Source organism: Schistocerca cancellata, chromosome 2, assembly GCF_023864275.1.
Source record: "Schistocerca cancellata isolate TAMUIC-IGC-003103 chromosome 2, iqSchCanc2.1, whole genome shotgun sequence".
Classification (NCBI taxonomy): Eukaryota; Metazoa; Arthropoda; class Insecta; order Orthoptera; family Acrididae; genus Schistocerca; species Schistocerca cancellata.
In genome coordinates, this window is record NC_064627.1 from 666312184 (window position 1) to 666326533 (window position 14350).

General features: G+C 36.3%; 1 protein-coding gene across 2 annotated transcripts in view; it reads right to left on the reverse strand.

Annotated features, from left to right (window-relative positions):
* Positions 1–14350, reverse strand: part of LOC126162372 (sorting nexin-14-like) — a 217551-nt gene that overhangs the window by 145060 nt on the left and 58141 nt on the right. For both annotated transcript variants that reach the window (XM_049918827.1, XM_049918828.1), the window contains exons 4-6: positions 6067–6198; positions 3617–3894; positions 1398–1605 (exon numbers count right to left, since the gene is read on the reverse strand). In XM_049918827.1, the coding sequence (XP_049774784.1) occupies positions 1398–1605; positions 3617–3894; positions 6067–6198 (618 nt within the window). The remainder of the gene's footprint in view (positions 1–1397; positions 1606–3616; positions 3895–6066; positions 6199–14350) is intronic.

Here is a 14350-nt window from a genome sequence, read left to right on the forward strand (position 1 = left end):
TAACAAAAACTGATTTTTTTCAAATGCATACAAATACAAAACAATTTAAAGGAATCTACAGGGTGTGTTCATAAAGTAATGCAAGTATCATCACAAAAAAATATTCAAGACGTAGTTTAAAATGTTTATAAATCTTAGAAGAACTTGGTAGATCGTGCATCTACACGTTTTTACAGAGTGTTCCCAAGGCACGTGCCTGGAAGGTCTCTGTGAGAATCTTGTTCAGAGTATTTATCAAAGCTGCTTTGATTGCTTCAATGCCATCAAAGTGGTGTCCTTCGAGGGCAGCCTTAATCCTTGAATAACAAAAGAAGTCTGCCAGAGCCAAGTCTGAATTTTTAGGAAACTGAGACAGAACTGCCAGACTGTGCTTTGCCAGGAACTTGTGGATGCACAGAGCAGCAGGACTTGAAAGATTGTCAAGATGGAGCACCCACATAGTAGCCGTCTCCTTTCGCATGCAAAAGGACCCTTTTTCTAAATCTTTCAAGAACATCCATACAGTATGCAATGATAATGATCTGTCCTGGATGTAGAAACTCCTGGTGGACCAGACCCTTAGTGTCAAAGAAGTCAACCAGCAATGACATGCTCATTCTTACCTTCTTTTGATGCTCATTCTTGCCTTCTTTTGCTTGTGAGATGACTGTGTGTGCTGTTCAGCACTCTGGTGCTTTGTCTCCTGGTCATACTAAAATGCATGTTTCACCCCCAATAATACACTGCCTGAAAAAAATCATGCTCAGTTTGAACATGTTCTGGAAGTTCACTCATGATTGTTATTCAATTGGCCTTTTGCTCACACGTCAACACTTACACAGGGGACCAGCTTGGCCCACATCTTTTATCACATGTTTATGACATTTGAATGAAATGCAGAGCAGTTACTTGAAGGATCAATGTCAATGCAATCATTGTAGCACTTGTTCAATGGTCAGAGTTCAACAAATCATGCACGCAAGTCACATTTTCATTAGTACGGCTAACTGTTGGCTGTTCAGAGTGGGGTTGCCCTGTTTGGTGCATGACTTGATCATATTCCACAGTTTGATCATTTTCTCCACTGCACAACAGACACCTTTTAAGGTGAGTTAACAAAATCAACAGTGCTGATGCAACCACTGCTTGGAGCCAACTGACCTTGGGCCGGTTGTGAAGCCAAGTGTCTCCCAATCTAGCCCAAGGTCCAAACACAATGTCACATTCAGTAGCTTCCCAATAAAATCACTTGTGTTACTTTATGAACACACTCTGTATATGACAAATTAAAGGAATAGTAATGTGCTGAAGCAAAGTTTAGCTCTCCCACACTAATGTTAATAAGCTGAATGGGAACTAGGCTAAATCTGTTTCAAATATGTCACATCAAAAGAAGTTCTATAAATAACTGATCTTACTGATGCATGTTTTGGAGGTGCCACAGAGGAAACAAAGTGTGCCAGAAATGGAACAGTATCAGGCACTACAGCTGGATATTGTGTTAGAGGCTGTTTATCCACCAAAAGTAGTAGCAGACTGTTAACAATGGCTGGATCAGCCAGTACATCCATTGTAGGTAAAAGCACCCATCCTGACAGAATCTCTCGTATTAAGACATTAAAATTTCTGTAAACAGAAAATATAATTATTAATTACACACAGTGCCGTACAGGTTCAGTGTGGAAAAAAAACCTATTGTTTAATATGTGCCACAAATGTTTTAGATTTTCACAGATTCGGTAAGCTGTGGACATTCTGTTTACAGCCCTAATCTAAATAATGACGTCCATACTCCTTTAGATGACCTGTATATGTCATTTTGGACTTACTAATTTCTTCTTTCTGCTCCTTTTTCAGGCTGCCAACTGACAGTTCAGATCAGTATACAACACTGCTCATTGAGAGTACAGTAAGTAAATGTTTATATTACTTGATGTTTTGGAACTGCAGCTGGATGACATCAACTTCACACTGTGATATTTCAGCTGACAACCAGACAGTTATCTTGAGGTTGAGTTAACACAAAATTCACAAAATGCTTATCTGTTATGATGGAGGTAGTGATTTTTGTGTGGTAGTGATTTTTGTGTTCATGTCTTAATCACCATGGAGTACTGTACGAACATAGTCAAGGCTCATTTCATATTCATTCTCTGGAAGTGAAATTTCTATCCAGAAAAGAAGACGAAACAGAGTTTAATATCCAATTGATGCAGACAAAATCTGAGACAGACCAAAGCTAGAATTGATAACTATGGAAAAGGAAATCAGCTACTATCTTGTTCATCACCATGTCATCTCCCTCAAGCGATTTGGGGAAACTGACAACAACCTTAATCAGGAGGGCTGGAGGAATCCAAACTTTTCTTCAAATTGAGGCCATGTTAACTTTTTGTTGTGTCATATGACGCTATATCATATAAAGCTGTATTATAGATCAATACCTGTGTTTCTTTAAGTTGTTCTGTCAGTTTTGTCACTGTTGCAGAGTTTTGTAATGCAGTATAACAATCAATTTAAGAATTATCATTTACTTTTGTTTAAAATAACTATATTCTTGTTTGAAATACAAATCACTGCCATAAATATTTCCTGTGAGTTATCTAAGCTAGAAACAAATCCATCATTTTATGTTTCTATGAGCAATTTTTAATTTCATGCAGTCCCTAATTTTTGCAAACTCAATGTGCCTCTAACTTCTTGGCTTAAAAACAAGACAAATGATTGAGGAGTCTCAACTGAGTGTTTTAAATAAATAGTCAAAGCTCAAAAATAGTGGAAGAAAAAGCCTTAACTTGCATCGAATATTAGCAATTGCCACTCAAGAAAATGAGTAAGGTATAAAGAGAAGATTCCAAATATACGTAATTTGGATTTTCTAGCCAATAATAAGAACTTTGAGTAAAGTGGATGACTATAAACAATGACAGACAACCAGTGTATATTGTACATATTAAGCTCAGAGGTGACTGCACAATATTTTGTGGATGAAATGACAACCCCCCCATGTTTTGACATATCTCCTGTGCTCTAATCAAATGATTAGCACATCTATGGTACGAGAAAAATAAATCACAATTCATCATTCATAGCATTCATTATATGCATTTGAAATATTAGTTTCTGATCTGTGCCTTGAGGCAGGCTTTACATCACGGTCACAAAAGATAGAGCACCAGCTCAGTCTCACAAGTACAGGGATATGAATCTGGCATGGTCTTGCTGAAGGAATCATTCTGACATTCACCTAAATGGATTTACAGAAATGACTGTAAAACTTAAAATTATGATACTTTAAGTTACAACAACAATATGGTGATCTGAGCTCCATTCCCCCTGAATATGAATTCAATATTTTAACAAATGCATCACCTTACCCAGTCTTGATTTGTAGACCTTAAGCTGTTTGTTTTTGTCAAGACAGATATAATGCTGTTTGGGTTTGTTTTACCATCACATTCTTAATTCAGAATCATACTGCACCGAGGCAAATGTTTCTGACTTTTGCCTTCGCATGTAAAAGTACTCGGGTTGCACTGCTCTATCACTTGTCTGATGATAATATAGGTTGGAGGCCACATTGCATTATTGAAAAAAGGGAAGAGAACATGCACAATAATAAATCAAACTGACACACCTGCAGTTAAGCTGCTGCTGCTGAACAAGTTGTGGTAAGAGCAAACATGTGAGTTGACGCAGGTACATAAGCTCAGCTTCTCTACTGTGCACTGCTGGGTGAAGACGTGGGCCCAAATAACGTAGAGCAGCACGTTCTAACACAGCTCTGTCTAGATCTTCCAATATTCCACTTGTGGCTTGTGTTCCACCAGCTAGACGAATACTACCTAGGAAGTCATCTAGGTGACGCAATCCTACTGGCAGTAACTTGTATAGTATAACACGAGCAACATCCACCTGCCAAAAACACATATTTAAAAAACTGTTACAGCTACAAAGGCCCAACCTTCAGTTGCACAACTCAGCTAATTATACGCATTACAATGGAAAAATATTAATAATATAATAAGATAAGAAATGGTGACCCATTATTCCATGTTAAGTCACTTACTGCTAATGGGTATTACACATCCAGAACAGAGCTGAAGTATTTTATAGTACACAAGAGTTTACACCCTCTATCTCCTTAAGTGCACAGAAATTTACATATTAATGTATGTATTAATAAAGAACATTTTGTGGTGATATACACCATTCCAGAGGAGTGCTGAGAGATGATGGACGTCTTCAAGATGGAACAGTGATAACATACATGTTTGAATGCGAATACTGTGTATGTGAGGTCCAGGGATCACTGACCTATTTTGAAGAGGTACAGAGGTCCTAAGGAGATATATAAATAATTTTGACGTTTGGTTATTATATAGGATAAAGAGACAAATGAAGTGTTCTTTTAATATTAATGCCATGCTGAGAGTCTGTGTTGGGATGTCATGATTAACAGGGCTATTGATGTATTAACTTTAATGATGTAAATATTTCATGTAAATATACAGTTTATAAATGGAAATGGAATTCTGATATTCCTTGAAAGAAGTTAACATTGTGGTACTGAGTTTTCTTACAAGCAATAACAATGCAGTTGGAGAAGAATTCCTGCACAGCCTTTCAAGAGATCATGGTCAAGAATAAAATGATAATACTAACCATATATTAAACATGTCATGTTCCATCCATTTCATTGTACATGATTTAATTAATGATGATTTAGTGTTGTTTCTTTGTTACCAGTTAGTTGCTCAACGGTGGCTTTGTGTAACTTCATAGACTGTACAATTATTGCTGTAAGGAAATTCAATACTACTACTCTAACTTCCTTGAATGATACACAAAGATCATTTGTATTTATAATCTGCAATTGTCCATAAATATATACATCAAATGGATAAGATCAAACTTCTGTCAAATCATAATGTCTGTGGTGTTGTCCGAAGAGCAAGGTGCCAAAGCAAGGTTGGTACCTCACAACGCAACCACAAGAAAAGATAAGTCGCCAAGTTGCATCGATAAATGAGTGATACTGGTGTAGCCACGCCCAGAAAAATTACGCTACGCCATCACAACGCCTCTTCTACTTAGGCTGAACACAGCACCGCTCAGCCCAGTCCATGATCATCAACTAAGATGACAGCATTGTCTTCTAGTAAGCCACCTGTGTGGTCACCGTTGTCTTCTAGTAAGCCACCTGTGTGGTCACCGTATTATACAGAATACTAAGTGAAAATTATTGTGAAATGTACTCTGAGTGAGAGATTTGTATTTTGTCTGTATCAAGCGATATGTTAATGTTCAGATACAGTTGGGAATACTCATGACATTCCTGTGGCAGTGAATGTACAAAGTTAAGTTATTCTTGTTATCTATGTTGTAATAAAGTGAACTAATTTTCGGTGTTATAGTATCCATTTGGTCTCCTCTCAGAGCACGATAAAGAATCCACCTTTGTACTGATGAGTGTATTTTCATCTGGTAAAACACTGTCCAACACGAAATCTCTACACAGAAATCTATCCAATGAAAGAAAGAATATGGATGACACACTTCATTTTCTGATCAAAATCATAACTATTATCAAAAATTTACATTCTTGAAGGACTCTTTTCTGAAGTAGGAGGCCAATGTTAGGAGCTTCTATATTTACATCAATGCACATACTTCCTGTCATGGAGTTACTGTGATAGCTGTCCCATCTTGAAGACATGTCCATCGGCATGCTTCTCAACATGCAAATAAAATAACAGATCTGCACAGTATTTGCACTCTCCTCTATGATAATTTATTTTATGATTTTCCTTCACGAGTAGTCATTTGTCAGTAAGAATGCACAGGGATACATATCACTTCTCTGAGTGGTACGTAACAGCACAAACAAAATTCTTAAAAGTGTAAATTCAGTTTAAAATGTAAAGGTGCATATTTGGTTGGATACATACACCTCTTTAATTTGGAATATAGGAGTAGAGAAGTAGGGTGTTAATAATTTTGGGAGATACTAAATACAGTTATATAGTTTTAATGAGTATGAACATCCACAATCAGAATCCTGACTTGTGTTCAAGTCATACTTACCTGAAGTATTCTACGCAGTAATACTGATGAAGAATAGCGTATTGCATGTTTAAGCTCTTGAATGAAGCTCTCATCTGTTGACAATTCTTTATACCAGGCATACACAAATTCTTGCAGAGTTCTGTCCAGAAACTAAAAAAGGAAAAAAGTAGCACTTTTATTACTATGTTGGTGTTACTTTATTAATTTCAGTTCTATATGCACGAAAAACTCAAATACTTCAATTGTTTCTGTTAAGCTATATGGGCATTAAACACAGGGACAGGGAATTACTTATTTTCACACAATTCATCTCGTGTTTTGATCAAACTGCTATTTTCTTTGTCTCGTTCTTTGTCTCTTATGGGGGAAAAGTAGGAACAATGCCCACAAAAAAGAAGCTATTAAACAACACTACTGTAAACATAAACCTCAAAGACATATGTAGTCATCCCGTTGTCACATGATAGAGAAGGAGGTGAAATAAGAATCTAGTCCACATTCTGCACAACAATTGTAGTTCAGACTCTCAGAACAAAGGAGAGAATGGGACAAGGGTGTCTGGGGAAGAGACAGCAAGAGAAGAAAGCTATACAACAGATGTTCAGGTTATGAGGATGAAAGATAACATGAATGGTGAGACAAAACCACATGATAGGGAGAGGGTTTACATCATGTTTGACAAAACAATTCAAATGTTTTGTGAAATCATTTATCTAAAAGTAAGAAATAAAACAGTTTAGAGAAACATTTGATGTGGCTTCAAATGATGCTCTAAATCATCTCCTTTTTATTAGGAAAAGAAAGAACAATAACGATGACAGCACTCGTACAGGAGACATTACTTCTTGCACCACATATATTCTCTTTCCTGATATTTGAAGGATTCTCTATTCAAACATTTTTGAGACTGGAAACAGTAGGAACTTTTTTATACGTTCAGATATATGTGATAGAGGGCAACACAACAGCACACTGCACAGTCTGCATAAACTATCAGATAAATACGAACTAGTACTCTTTAAAATTTTAAGGTTATAAATTAAACACTTAACTTTAAATTCTTGATTGGCGCCTCATTTGCTGTACATGATTTCAAGTATCATTCAAAGGCACATTAAATGCTTCTCTATTCCAAGTTATTTCTTACTTTTTGGCATATGGTTTCAGAAAACATCTGTCCTTTTTTCCATTTTCTTTTATTTTCTAGTTTTCTTCAGAAAGCATAAAACACAACACATTCAAATACTGATCCTAATTCTATAATTCTTAAGGGCGTATAGATCAAAAGAAAGCAGTAATAGTTTCAATTTTGTTTTGATTTGATATTTATTGTATTTTTCAACAAAAAGAAAGAAATCTACAATTTCAAAAGTGATGAGAAGTGGAACTCTTATAGCCCCTTCAAGCTCTTCAGACGGTCAACCTTCATCAAAGAGTTGTCTGATCATATTGGTAGGAACTCCTTACATTCTAAAGTGTTGCTCTGCATCAAACAGGGGAAGGCCTCTCAGATGTGCCTTTGACAATATCTGGGGAAGTGCAGTCATAGAACAGTCAATCTTTCTCAGTGTGTACAGGCTGCAGAAAAATATTTTGACCAAAAGAGTAGGGTAGAAAGACAGCATCAGAAAAAGAATTTGAGTTTTTGTTGTTACAGAACATAACTGAAATCTGATGTGTTGATGTCTTTATTCAAAATGAAGAGTAATTAAGAGAAAATTTATATGGTAACAAAATGTTTGGAATAACCAATCATCATGAACACAATCAGATGACCATATTTCAGATTTCAATATGTCCTAAAAAGGTCAAAGTAAAAGAAAAATGAGCACACTCTTGTACACAGCCTTGCCATCACTTAATTAGCCAAAATATGTCATAGCAAATGTTCAAACTGACCACTGTTTTCACACTGGCGTGGCGCAATATAATTATAGATGTAAATATTCAATTGTGATCCCTAGTTCCTACACTCAAATTCCTTCATTTCTACACTTTTGGTAAAATTATTTTTCTGTGCCAAGAAGCAGCAGAGAAAGAGTGAGACAGAGCAACTGAGAGAGAGAGAGAGAGAGAGAGAGAGAGAGAGAGAGTGCAAAGATTGAGACCACAACTGGAGGCAAAGTAAGCCCTATCGCTTGTGTGCAGTTATCGCTCAGCTCAATGTCAAAGGCAGATGAAGTCATTGAATTTTCATGCTGATTCTGTTCACGTAATTGACAGCTAATGGCTGAATAGCATAAAGATGTTTATCATTAGTTAAAATGTTGAGAAGATAATTGAAGTAAACGAGAACTTCAAGTGGTTGTTGAGCTTCGTGAAGCTGATCTTGCTGTATCCACTGAATCTCAACAATTTCACCCAATGCACCATTGACGAGATCAGCGCTACTGAAATAATTACCCTCAACATACCTCAAGCACTGTGATGCTGATTTTCATTTCAGTCTTCCATAGCCATTGGTACATTGTTCATGGTGATTTTTCAGTGCTGGCTTTCTGTGTATTCTGACATTTCAGAGTACATACTTATGGCACAAACTTTATGAACTTCTGCAGCCTGTTCTGCAAGTCGTTGCTTGTTCCAGGCAATACACTGTGCATTTGTTGGATTGTTATAAAGCAACTGGTTCACTCTCTCTGATTTCAAATCAACTTCTGATATAGTTCTGCTATAGAGAACATCCATATCATCAGAAGTGAAGTTGCCTTTGCGAAGTCAGTTAAGCAATTCAGTCATTATCTTGCAGTCGCAAACTCTGAGTTCCACTAAACTGAAAAGGTGCCACAGATTAAAAATATGCTCTTAAGACTCTGGCTGCTTGAAAATCTAAGAGCCAAGAACTAGACGCTATTAAAACAGGTCTTCGATGAGAAGAATGTTTAAACTACCAAATTCCCCACTTGGTCGTATTTTGACTTCTCTGAGTCACCTGTCAATCACAGGTAACATTTCATGTGAATAATTGAGTGTTCATCCATTATAATCCATGAATATTACTGAATTTAGCAAATGGCACATAAGTGATTTAGTGTTGTTGGTCATTTTGAAGGGTAAAAACACAATGGCAAGTCATTCCATTTACGTTCTCAGTAGCAACACCACTTGGAGCACCGCAAAGAATACTGTCAGCCTTGATGTACGCTATTTGCAATTTGTATCAATTTGTGCATCACTCTAGGCATGAAGCTTCTGACAGTTCCACCACCTCCATAAATGAATAGACTTAGAGGTAGAACGTCTGCACTATTCATGTGCAAGTCAATTTGACATTTGACAAATTTGTGGATTTTTCTTTGCTTGATTGCGAGTGCATGGTGCCTGACTGTTTGTTCATCATAAACAATGAATTTTGCTAGAATGTTGTACACAAAGCCCATACTAAAGTCAGGCTCTGCAGCAGTCATAACTTTTCTCATTTCAAACCTGAAGTGACAATCTATGGCTCACAATATACTAAGAGCTTCATGAGCATTCAACAGCTCACAACACCTATTCTCAAGATCTTTTTTACCTGCAAGCAATGCCGACTGCAAAGAATCTCTTTTTGAATCAAGTGCTTCCTGAGCACTCCCAAAAATTCAGCATTGTTGCTATATATAAGATTTTCTCCGTTTCAAAAAGGACAGTACAAAAGTAACTGTTTGTATGCAGTGTTTTAAGCACTGATGAAAGCTTTCTTTTCCAAATCTTGATTTTGCAACCTAAAAATCGTGATTTTGCCCCCTTCAGTGTCACCTGCAATATCAACCTCATCATCATTGGACTCCGTGTCATGGGATTTATTTACTGGCTTATAATTTGCTGCAAACTCTGGCAGGCAAAATGAAAATGACCGAGTCCAAAAGGTTTGCATCCAACACTTCCCAAAACAAAGCAGCCTTGGCCTTCCTTATTTTTCTGAATAATGCTGAACAGTACATTCTGTCTACTTTAGAGACATGACTTCAGATTGTGCAGCATCACAACATTACTGCTTCTTGCTTTGACATCCCTCGACTATTGATAATGCTGTGTGCCATCAAATGAAGAGTTACTTTTTGTTGCCTCCTTTCCACCATTTCTACATGCACATATTTTTGTTGATCATGTCTCTAAGCTTTGGCAATTTATTTCAAAATATAAATGGCAATTTCAATGTAAGAACCAAATGGTTGAATGTCCATATTGGTTGGCCATATCTTGAGACTGTTAAGATTGCAGTAACTGAACAGTAGTAATTGGCCACTGACTCGTCTGCTTCTCATCTGCAACTGACAAATCAAGTACTATTTTTTTTTATGTCCACCATTTTCAGAACTTGTGTTCTCACAAGGTTCATGAGGAAAATCAAATCTGTACAGTTTCTTCCCTTTCCTGTAAGTCTTTTACCATTTTTGTACATGATATTTCTGTCCCAGTTGGTGCAATTGCTCATCAAGCTTTGGAACATTGCAATGCACTACCTGTTCAATGTACATGATTCCAGAAGCTGAACCCATGTCAGGAGCATCTCCATCCAGAGCAGAATTTGAGTATACACAGGACTCCTCTTCTGAAATTGAAAGCACATGAAGTAGTGAATGACACAGCTTCTTTCAATACATTTCTCTTCAAAATTACATCATATAAGTGCTTGGAAAAGTGATGATAAAAATAGTGCCATACAGGAAACTAATGGCCCCCTTTCATCCAATGTCAGATTCTAATGCATTTTGTCGTTGACACTGCAGTACAGCACCAACAGAATACTCATCACCTCAGGCCACAAAAAGTCATTAGACCTGACAGTGAGGAACCAGGGACGAAGTTCTAACCATCTGACCATTATGACGAGATTGCTTGATACATTTCTCCAATAACATAGATAGGAACGTATATTCTTGAAATGAAGGTTCAGATCTGTGACCTTCACCACATTTGATGTTCCATAAACTGATATTAGTATTCATGCACTCTTCCTCTGCTCTACTGTGAGGATAAATAAGTTATTCACTGAACCAGAATCTTTTATCATTAGCCACTGCAAGCTACTAGAAATACTCATATAGGTATGTCATTAAGAAAGTTTTGCATTTTTCTGCAAATCCATTTCTACCAACTGGATAAAGATACCAGACATCATATTCTTCCGAATATTTTTGGCATGATGGACAGCAGGTTCTTTTCAGTTTTAAATTGTATGACAAAGTGTCTGTTATCTCCCTCTTTCTTCAAACACTTTGTTTATTAGTGTTGGCTGGAATTCTTTATTCACCAGCAGAACATGATGTCAACCACATTTCTGCCTTTGTCAGAACCAGACATTCCAAACACTTGGGTATCTGTTTCAGTTTCAGCAGAGTCTGAAACAGCATCCCAATGAGCAGCTATTAGTGAAATACTTCAATTTTCCTTTACAACTAATTAAGTTTTTCTTAATCACCCTGATTCCTTTCAAGAATTTTCCCCCCAAAACTACACCTTACACTGGCCCATTTGATATCCCATTAGTCAATTTCGCACTCTTCACTTGACTATGAAAATATGGACTAAAATCAGTAATTAAAAATGTTTAATTGCCTTGATTACATTCAACTCATTAAAACCTTTTTTGCAAAATTATACCCTACACTGGTCAACCCATTTACTTGTTTCCCACTTGTCATTTGGCTGAATATGCAGACAAAAATAATGTAATTTATTATTAATCTAATGCAATTTATAGGGAGTTTTGTTTTCATTACAGTTCAACATTTGACCAAAAACAGTCTCACCACTGTCAAACACTGTTAATAGTTTCAAAAAGAATAATAAGAAGAAGGTATTAAATGAAGCACACTGATAATACGGATTGTGATCAAAAATTTCCAATTTTTTTTCTAAATAGTTAGCATTTCAATGCTCATTGTTAAGAAACTAAATGAAAATAAAACAGCAATTTTTATATGCTGTTACACTTCTAGTGCATCCAATCAGTAGCAGTGTTACCACATTAGTGGCTTTCCAGTTACAAATTTTATGGAACACAAATTTCACTGTTGTAACAGGAGAAAAATTCTTCAGCCAACTCTATCTGTTCTTGAAGGCAAGTTATACTAAAAATCAGACGTCAAAGAGAGAGCTGCAGTAAATTATCTCCAACAGTTACATAGACAATCTAGTCAATATGATTGGCAACAAAAGGAAATGTCTTCTTAGATAGTGTAGGTGAGGGAATATGAAACTGCGAGACTATTTACATAAGTTATAGTGAAGCATAAAAAAAATTTTTGTTACCAATGCAAAAAATGGTTGTTCAAAATGCGAGTGCAGCTAGCAGCAAAACATTCAATCATGAGCAGGAATATGCTGAAGATTTAACCTCAAACTCATATTGTAAGATGTATGCTTAGTACTGAACATACAAGGAAGAGAAATTTTTGTCTTTGTGATGGCACTTTTGAAGACAGTGTAAAGGGACATCCTCCTCTAGCATTACTTTTCCTCAACCGTACTAGTCAATATCAGAAATATTTTTCAAATTTTTGACAGGTCAATATTATAAAGGCTGCTTTTCTGAAAAGTTGCATATAATTTTACTTACACTATATTATATTTCAAGCTAAAATTTATGAAAAGGAATTACTTTATTTTCACTGTCACAAGCGATATGTACTAGCTCTAAATGCACAGTTAAAAAAAATTTTTTTAGGAACATTTGACACTACGAAATATTTAGTACACTTAAAATTTCTATTATTTATTACAAAATCTAGTACTGTTTATTATGTTTATTTCTGGATTCATCTATAAAATAATAATCTAAACTAATAGAAATTCATTTGTCGAGAAAAACTGTAAACCCTTTGGAATATTGTTATTAGTGTAGAGTGGGCATGCTTCTGATGTAATCGGGTGTATTTTTGTATTTTGAACGAACAATGTAATTTCAGCTATTTTAATGTGAAAATTCAATAGACAGTGTGATATAGTGAAGTGTGAGACAATAAATTATTGTAATAACAAAAATTCTGCAAAGGCGTTCTTCAAAATTATTTAGATCAACTGAACCATGAGAACCTAAAATGTGAGAATTCCAGCTCCAGGAATCAGACCCCTAGACAGGAAGAACTGACGTCAACTGCATGAGAAAAGATAACTAAAAAGTTTATTGTAAATCTTACTACTGTCCAACTTTACCATAGTGGACAGTAACAACAAGAAAGAAGGAGGGGTGGATAACTACAGTTAAATTTGTATAAAGGATTCCACAAACTATGATTGTGTGAAATAAAGCTCATATTCATGAGGGCTGGAGGCCATAGGCAGAACACATAATGCAGATGCTCCACTCCCACCATGTAAATGGTGTAATCTCGATAATTTCAAGTTTGCTGTCAAGTTTTTGATATTATTTTCTCATATTATTTAGACAGCTTTTGCAGGCTTCCCTTCATGCATATCCAGCACAGACATATTGGTTGCTGACTGCTTCCCTTCATGCATATCCAGCACAGACATATTGGTTGCTGACTGCCTGAACTACAAACAAATTGTCCACAGGCCAGGCTGCTATCTATCCTTTTATAACAATGATCTTCTCAACAATAACAATGATATTCCATTTCAAGTCCACTACCAAGGCATTTCCAATCAGAGATTCATATCACTTCTCGTGAGATCCAAGCACTATGAGAACTGATCCCAAAGTTAATTTAATCTAAATACTTTGCCCTTTTTTATTAAATTACCTAGTGTCTCAATATATCAATTGCGTCCTTCAATGTATTATGGTGCAGGCACCAAGTCAGTCTAATCTAACGACCGTAAATTCAACTGAATACGTAGGAATTACAATTATGGCAGAATGTCAACAGCGAGAGATCATTGTGGAAGAAGTGATTGCACCCAGAGCTGGGTAATTTGATTATATGGCTATTTGGGGGGGATTACATGAGCTGGGCAACAATACAGGAACAGTATGTGGGACTGGGTTCTGACTACGGAAAAGAAAACTTTTCTGTATTGGCATAGATCGGAGGAGCAAGAATCCATAATGAAGATAAAAGCACCTGAAAATATGCAAATTACATAAAAATATGTGAGAAATGTCTTAAAAATACATAGAAAAACTAAACTACACCTGAACAGGCCATGAAGGTCTAATGGTACCAACCGGCTGCTGTGTCATCTTCAGCTCATAGGCACCACTGGTTACGAATATGGAGGGGCATGTGGTCAGCACACCGCTCTCCCGGCCGTATGTCAGTTTACAGCAAAAAACGTGAAAAAGACAGAACAAATGAAGAATAGGGGAAAAATGTGAAACCTGAGGGAGTAGAGGCAATAGTGAAAGGCGAAA